This window comes from Pagrus pagrus (genome assembly GCF_965226575.1).
Source record: "Pagrus pagrus genome assembly, chromosome: 3".
In the NCBI taxonomy this organism is placed as follows: Eukaryota; Metazoa; Chordata; class Actinopteri; order Spariformes; family Sparidae; genus Pagrus; species Pagrus pagrus.
In genome coordinates this window covers 12,416,968-12,425,468 of record NC_140187.1, presented here as the reverse complement: position 1 = coordinate 12,425,468, position 8,501 = coordinate 12,416,968, and the positions used below count along the sequence as shown (strand labels likewise).

Here is an 8,501-nt window from a genome sequence, read left to right as displayed (position 1 = left end):
TAGACTACTGTACATTTAATTTGTGTCATCGATGCTTTGTTTCCATGGCCTTCAGGGTAACATTTTTAATTTACAGCCTAGTAATCACAAAGTATTACAAAATGAATTACAGAGAAATAAAAGTAAAATAAGTTAAATACATACTGTATTAGTTAAATACAGGGGTACAATTAATGCTGATGTTTGGTCAGTTAATATATAGGAATTTTTTGAATATTTAACATTTATATCCTGTATTTGTGGTTCAGGCTGATGTAGCTGATTGTTTTGTTCTTTGGCTGAGAGGAATTTTCATGTTCTTGTGACGAGTGGGATCTCAGTCCCGCCACTGCATCCAAAAAACCCTTTATTCTCTGCCTCGGTGGCTGATTCAGTTAAAATCCCAAAACAAGACAACTCACAAATACCACAAATTGTTTACGAGTGTGATAATATTCTAACATTATGCTTCACTTCACCGAGCGAGGAGCCAGAAGCAGAGCGCTCTGTGGTTTTACCACTCAGCTGGGAGAGCTTCTCAGCTTTTAAAGTGCTCAGCTGTCCCAGACTGTCACATTAACGCACACATGAACACACACACACACACATGCAGACGCAGGGCTGGGCCGGGTTGGCCTGCTGGCATTCACTCATCCCAATCTCCCACCTGTTGGAGCCTCATTTGGAAAGGACGGAACAACAGGGCTGCTGGAAAAGGCTAGAAAGAGTCCCGTGAAGTTTAAAGCTGCGGGGACCCCTCCTGACTGGACGCAGCCCGTAAGAGCCACCTCACTTAAAGAAGAAGGGAGATTCGAGTTTAACGGTCAGTTGACAGCTTTTCTACCCACCCTTAGCCATTCTTAACCCCTTACTAATACTTGCTGGGCACTTGCTAAGTGTTAGATTGCTAAATGTTTTTCTTGTTTGTGTCCTAAACTTTCATTCTAACATGTAAATCCACCCCAAGAAGAAGGAAACCCTCTTAACCCCTGTAACTTAACGGCCATATCTTGTACTAGGTTACAAGTGAGCCCTGTTTAAACTTAGCTAAGATCAAGTTGCCTACTCAAAACAGACCTCAGTGATCAATACATCTTGAAAAGGACAGCCGTAAAGTGATGCCAAACAAGGCGAATCAACATCTGAAATGTGTAGGCAGTTTTGACCTGATTTGATCATTAATTGTAAGATAAGCAGAAAGGAGATGCTTCATTATGAGTAGCCTACAGAGATTTCAGAGACTTTTTGAAGTGATGCTCATGTGTTTTCTCTCGACAGTGCCATCTACTGGTCTGGGCCTTGAATATCCGGAGGAGCTACACCTCGACTGACCAAACGGCACCATGGCTAATTACGACTCGTAAGTTCAGACTGCAGAGAGGATCAGAAAAGGGATAAACACATGTCATTATGTTGATAACCGGTACACAAATCACAAATAACTGTACGTTTTCCCGTATTTTGAAGGCCTGGTTGCCTTACAGGTCCCTTAATATCAGAAAAGAATCTTAAAGAACAAAAAGTGCACAGATGGAAACCAGAGAGAACAGAAAACAAGCTTAAAAACACGAGTATGTGACGTCTGAGCGAGAGAGATTTGTCTCTCCAACATTTTCCTCCTTACATGACATTTGCTATCTTCTGATGACAGGTTGGATGACAAGGACTCTGTGGATATTCATGACAACCCACCTCTCCCTGATAATGTGGTGAAAGAGGAGGACAACACGGTGAGACACCCGATACCCACAACTAACCATGTGGCACACACGTCACGGGGCTGTTTGCTATTCGGGCCAACTGTCCAGAAAACTGATAGATACATGTCAAGTAAGGTGAAGTGAGTTTGCAGAGAGTGTCTGTCTCTGAGATTTGTATCATATCCAAATACAAATAAGTTGAATGGAGTACCATATTGGTGCTGACAGCTGTAAAGACACCATTTAAAAGCAGTCAACAGAAAAACCCCAATCACCAGAATAAATAATGGCAATGTACGTTTCTGCAAACCACAGACACGATGACACTTTACATTTCTTTATGCCGCAACTTTATGGGGTTTAGGCGAGAGAACCATTTGTTTAGGGTGAGGAAAAGATGGTGTTTTGGCTTAAATTATCAGGCGCCACAATAGCTGCAGGATACTATTGCTCTGTGGTCTCCCTAAACAAAACGTGAACTCCAAATATTTTATCCAGGGGACGGGGCTGTTGATAAATGTGAGCCCTGGACACCAAACCAAAACTCTGGGAGTAGTCGGCTACCGATAGATGAATATCAGCGTTTATTGTTGTATGGTCGAACTGACCCTTGATTTGTATCCATTCTGCTGAATTTCTTCACTGTTAACACTTGATACAGGATGTAAGGACAGATGTCACATCGCCTGTTTTTCTTCACTTGATTTGTGGAAAAAAAAAAAACTGCCATGGTGGGTTTGAATAAGTCAACTCTAAGCTGACATATCTACTGAGGCGTTGCGGTTGGTTTGTTTAGGAATCCTGACAGCTAAACAGAGCTGCGGAGTGATGGAGCTGTAATGTGTGAACTCTCCCCGGTATTATCAGTTATTGTAGTGTTAATCCACAGCCTGGCAGCCGCAGGACTTCTCTAATCCTGCCAGTGATGGAGAGTCGGAGCCAGTTTGGTTCTGTCAGGCGTCCCTCTGAGTGTGTGTGTGTGTACAAAGCTGTGAATGTGTGTGTGTGACATCCTTATGACTCTGTTTAACCAGACCGTAGTATATTTAGGAGTAATGTCAGGCTTTGTTACATTCAGTTGGGAATTCTGTCGGTCTCTGCTGAAGCTATTTTGAGATCTAAGCCCTTTCAGTTGATCCCACCTGTGGTCTCTATGTGTGCGCGTGTGTTCGTCTTAAAAACTCCCAGCGGCGTGCAGAATTACAGCTCAATTTAGGAATATCACCAAAATAAAAAACATGAGAAAGACACACAGTAGTCTTGACGTGTGTGTGCGTGTCATTATTCATGGGTCTGTCTCAGGCTGATACGATACAGTTTGTGTGAACACCAGACAGACTCCATATGACTCAGACCGCAGTGTGGTTCAGTATTAATAGAATCGTTCTCATATAAATGTGTCAGGCTGCGGGGTGGTGCAGGATGCTGTGACTGTTTGGATTAAATAGAAACAAAACTGAAGGAGGAGGTTTAATTCTGTTTGTTTAGACTTTGCTAGACTGCCGAAGAATCTGCCGCCGCTCCACCAGACTGCAGAGCAGCTCCTATCTTCAGGCTGTGAGACAATATCCACAATAACCAAGCAACCAACCTAGCACCCGACCGACCGACCGACCGACCGACCGACCCACCCACCCACCTTTATTCAATCTTTATTTGTATAGTGCCAATTCACAACAAAAGTCATCTCATGACACTTTCCAAACTGAGCAGGTCTAGACCATACTCCTTGATTCATTTATCTACACAGACCCAACATTTCCCCCATCAGCAAGCACTTGGCGACAGTGGTGTGAAAAAACTGCCCTTTAACAGGAAGAATCTGCGTGGACCGGTTGGTCGAGGCAGATGACCTACTTGCTTATCTATCTCCAAAAAGAATAGGGTTTCTGAAGCTTTATCCATTCCCCACTCAGGTTTCTGAGTAGCTTAAAGGGACTTCACCTCTGTACTGTAATATGATAAATAAGTGGACCTTGTATCTTGAAGCATACTGGCTGATAAAACTCTCAAATAGCTTCATGATACACATCTTTTCTGTCAAGTCTCTACTGTTATCTATGAAAGCCCAGAGAGGCGAGGGGAAAAAAAATGGTGATCCATTTTCTAAGTTTGAGCTGTATTGTTTTCTCTCCTGTTTTTAGGACTTAAGAACAGGTGGAAAAAAAGGTTTGCTCTCTGGGCTCCTGTAGTTAAACCCCAGTGAAAGCAGAGTAGGAAGCTCTGGCACAACTTCCAAGGTGCACGGAGGAGGGAGAAAGTCTGAAGAGGTCAAAGTAGTTATAAGTCCATTGTGTTTTAATGTCAAAATGTCTTGCCTCTGACCTACTTCCTTATCTACCTCCAGGTGTATTTCATCTACGATGAGGAAGTAGAAGTGGAAGAGAAAGACGAGTCGCCTCCTGAACCGGTCAAACCAGTCAACGACAAACCTCACAAGTTCAAGGACCACTACTGCAAGAAACCAAAGTTTTGTGACGTCTGCGCACGCATGATAGTTTGTACGTCCACCTTGTGTCTCGTCTTGGTTTCCTGCAAAATAAGTTGACCTCAGTGCATTGTGATCTTTAAAAATGTGTCTTCTGTATGTAATTTTGCTTTATTTTGGGTTTTTTTCTCTCTTCAGTAAACAATAAGTTTGCATTGAGATGTAAGAACTGCAAAACCAGCATCCACCACCAGTGTCAGTCCTACGTTGAGTTCCAGAAGTGTTTTGGCAAAATTGTGAGCTTCATGTTACAGAGTGCTACTGATTGTAACTCCAAATGCACTGCCGGGATTTTTTATTCAGATTTTAAGTGCACACACTCATCTCCTCTGCTGTTGTAGCCTCCAGGATTCAGAAGAGCCTACAGTTCTCCTCTCTACAGCAGTCAGCAGAATGCCACAGTCTCGCAGCTGCTGCCCTTTTGTGAGTCCAGCATATGTTCATTTTTCCACCCTGAAACCAAATGAACCACACATTGTCACAGATGAAAAGATTGGCAGTTTAATCCCAAGAAAAAGTAATACAAAATAACATAAACTGCTGTTTTTGAATCCTCTGCTGCAGTTACAGTAAAGCGGATCAGACTTAAAAATCGTGTCATATTTTCTCTTTTTATTGATCGATGACGTCTGATCGGCAGCACAGTCAAACCGCACTGACCCCGTGTTTGAGACGCTGCGTATCGGTGTGATCATGGCCAACAAGGAGCGTAAAAAAGGTTCGGAGGACAAAAAGAATGTGAGTGTGAGAAAACAATCAGATTTAATCTTTTTTTTTTAACACAAAATTGTATTATAAAATATGTTTCGTTTGGCTCTATATCATGTAAATGACGGTTGTTTTTCCTAAATTGTTCAGATGATGATGATGATGATGGAGGATGATGAGTCACAGCCCAAACAGGAGGATGAAGGAGTTGAAGGAGGTGAGTGTGTACTGACCAGCTGTCGCCACTGGAAAGTGTACAGACACAATATCCCTTTGGTTGGGTGCATGTGGCAGGTTTGAGTCCAGATAGGGACCTTTGCTAAATATCACCTCCCTTGTATTTTGTTCATGTTTACTGTCTCTCTTGACAAATGCCTGTACAAGATCCATGTCGGATCAAAATGTTGTACCATTAAAGGTCAATTTTTGTAAGATAGCAGATCGTTAGTCTCATTCCCAACTTGTTAAACGCTTACGCTTTGGGTTGGTAGATCAAACCAGCCACCACCAGTAGTGTCGGTGCTTGATGAGCTGGGAAAGAGACTCAACAATCAACAATTTTACAAACTGGACCCTTAAAGAATAAGTTCACTGAAAAACTCATTATCGGTCATTATCTACTCAACCCTCATGCCGATGGAAAGTCAGGTGAAGTTGCAGCATGACAAAATGCTCTCCAAAGCATCAGCTGTTTTGCTGAAGTAGATGCTGCAATGCTGTTTTGCTGTGAAGCTCCAGAAGTGTCTTGTGGACTATAAAACTTTACCTGACTTTCCATCGGCATGAGGGTGAGCAGATAATGACGGTATTTTCATTTTTGGGAGAACTTAACCTTTAACTTAAATCACATGGAAGCCATTGTTACAAGATACAGATCTTCTTCTGCCCGACTTTTAACCATCAGTTTTTGGTCAAGCGTGTGTTCTTTACACGAATGAAGGTAGAATCTGTGAAGGTGAATAACTTCCTCTCTTTTTGTTTGTTTGTGTGCCAGCAAACACAGAGGGAGACAAAAAAGGAGACAAGGCTCCTGCCGATGACAAGGTCAGAAATGACGATGATGATGATGATGATATCAATCAAAAGCATAAGAATCGGAACTGGTGATGTGAAGTCATTACCGGCTTTGTGCGTTTGTGTTTATCAGAGTAAAAAGCCTCAGCCTGGGAAGATCGGTGTGTTCAGTCAGTCTCACTACTATCTGGCTCTGTACCGCTTCAAAGCCATAGAGAAAGATGATCTGGACGTTCAGTAAGTCCCTCTCAGCATCTTCAGCGATCCGCCTCAGTCTCTGTCTTTGTGGGTCAATACTTAAAGATACTCATATCCTGTTTGTTCCCAAGTGCTGGTGACCGCATCACAGTGATAGATGACTCCAATGAGGAATGGTGGAGGGTGAGTCGTAGATTTGTTTTCTCATCCAGCTGTTTCACCCACTCTCTCAGGTTTCAAAAGCCACCACTGGACAATATGTTTCTGTTTACATCAAGTCTGCAGCACCTCACTTTTAAAGCTTTTGCACCACCAGGGGAAGATCAGAGAGAGGACGGGCTTCCTCCCTGCCAACTACATCATCCGAGTGCGATCAGGAGAGGTGGTCTACAAGGTGACACGCTCCTTCGTCGGCAACAGAGAGATGGGCCAAATCACTCTGAAGAAAGACCAGGTTAACACACAAGCATGCACCTCCATGTGGTGCTAAAGTTGAAAAGTTTCCAGTTCTACATAAAGTGGCTTTAACACAGTACACACTCAAAAACGTCAACTTGACACACTCAAATTTTGATTTTCGCTCATGGTCTGATCCAGTGGATTTTGTTCTGCCTCTGTGTTTGTACAGGAGAGTTTGTATAATTTGCTCTACTGTTTAGTGACACAGTTCCTCCCACAGGCTCCAAACGTGTTTTACATGCACATTTCTGTCCCCTCCTGCTACTGGGACCTGTTCTGCATTCATAAATATCTCTTTGCACGCTCAACTGTTGGACTGCAGATTAATTTCTGCTCAAAGTTCTTGTGTGCTCTCAGTGGATTTGTTGTTGATTCATTGCATGAGATAACCGAGACCTTTCCCAGTGTAAATGAGTGTTTATCTTGTGTATCCTCAGATTGTGGTGAAGAAGGCTGAGGAGGTTAACGGTTACCTGAAGGTCAGCACAGGACGGAAGCTCGGCTTCTTCCCCTCCAACCTGCTGCAGGAGATCTGAGGAGGAGGATCTCAGTTTCGTCACCTGCTGTGGCTGAAACGCTTGATCACGACCCAACCAGCAATAAAAGTTTATACTTGAATTTTAATTTTCCACACACATCGGTATTTCCGTTTGCTCAGCTGTAACCTTTACACACGACCTCACGATGCTTGTGTGCGATGTATTGCGATGAATTCATCAGTGATGTGGGAATAAAATAATAAAATAATGGTCCAAGAAAACTGAGCATCACCACAGTTCATGTCAGAAAGAGTAGCTGCACAGGCCGGCTGCACAGTGCACAGGTTACTTCTCTGATTTTATTGTTACTCATGTTTTCTATCTCAGATGTACAGTAGTCTTATCATTAAAGGCATTGCAACTGTGTTGAACTCCAGTATGCACTGAAGAAGAACGCGGTTGTGATCACAATAAAAAGGATCAGGAATTTATGTCACCTCTTCCTGTAAATTTGCTGTAAAGATCTGTGAAAATGTTTTCACTCATCTTGCGCCGCTATTCAGGCAATAAGCCATACCCAGAAAAATACGAAATCGTCTCAGTTGGATTTATTTTTTGTTAAACCTTTTTTAACATTTATGGGCTGCTGTTTCCTTTTTAACAGTTATTACTTCCAACAATACTCGACATACTACTGTAAATGTAAAATGAGAATGTATGACCTGTCTAAAACTTTGGATTCATTGCACAGACAGCATATGTTATGTGGTTTTCCTCATAGAGACACATTTCTGTTTATTATTTCAACTTGATTTCTGTCTCTTATTGCTTGTTTTATCAGTTTTATACAAATACAGAGATGTTTAGGGAAGTAAAGTACTTTAGTTAGCTCATTTGACATGTGGATGCTTAATAAATTATACATTTATAGTTAATTAGACTTAGTTATTTCACTTTAACAAACAATGACATGCTTAATAAACCATTTTTTAAAAGCAATTGTTTATTGTAAAGTAGCATCTGATGCTTATAATACTTTGTAAATGGTAAATAAATACTGTGTAGTTCATCTATGTACACAACCACTCAAAAATAGATGGTCACACAAAGAATTTCATGTTTTCCATAAACTTTGGAAACTTTAATTCATCAACTGTTTGAGGGGGGTTGTAGCCTGCACACTGTTGGTCAGTTTTTTGGCAGTCTTCATTTCTCAGAACAAGAATAGACCGACCCGGTCAAGTTCTTTTTTTCCCGTCTATTTTGAGACTATAGTCGGACCCACAAATGCTGATGATTCAGATACTGAACTAGCCTAATAAAGGCCAATTTCATAGCTTCTTTAATCAACACAATATTTTTTAAGCATTGCTAACATACCTGCACACGGGTTTTGTAATGATCAATTTGCATTTTGACATGATCTAATTGGTTTGACTGACACAGTATGCGATTGGATCACAGGAGAGATGCTGG

At 41.8% G+C, this 8,501-nt stretch overlaps 1 protein-coding gene across 2 annotated transcripts; it reads left to right on the top strand.

The window, feature by feature from the left end:
* Positions 1-630: 630 nt before the first annotated feature.
* Positions 631-7,379, top strand: LOC311253515 (SH3 and cysteine-rich domain-containing protein 3-like). 2 transcript variants are annotated; one of them, XM_084347538.1, is made up of 13 exons: positions 631-802; positions 1,258-1,339; positions 1,631-1,709; positions 4,027-4,180; positions 4,306-4,403; positions 4,509-4,590; positions 4,808-4,905; positions 5,026-5,092; positions 5,870-5,919; positions 6,023-6,126; positions 6,219-6,270; positions 6,404-6,541; positions 6,984-7,379. In XM_084347538.1, exons 2-13 carry the CDS (start codon positions 1,323-1,325, stop codon positions 7,080-7,082), a joined length of 1,038 nt encoding a protein of 345 aa, XP_084203664.1. In that variant the 5' UTR covers positions 631-802; positions 1,258-1,322; the 3' UTR covers positions 7,083-7,379. The 2 variants fall into 2 exon arrangements, with proteins under 2 accessions (XP_084203664.1, XP_084203665.1); XM_084347539.1 differs by lacking the exons at positions 4,306-4,403; positions 4,509-4,590.
* The last annotated feature ends 1,122 nt before the right edge of the window (positions 7,380-8,501 follow it).

Coding starts and splice junctions, on each gene's coding strand:
- LOC311253515 (XM_084347538.1), top strand. Junction 4,591..4,807: donor CTCGCAGCTGCTGCCCTTTT/GTGAGTCCAGCA, acceptor TCTGATCGGCAG/CACAGTCAAACCGCACTGAC. Junction 6,271..6,403: donor CCAATGAGGAATGGTGGAGG/GTGAGTCGTAGA, acceptor TTGCACCACCAG/GGGAAGATCAGAGAGAGGAC.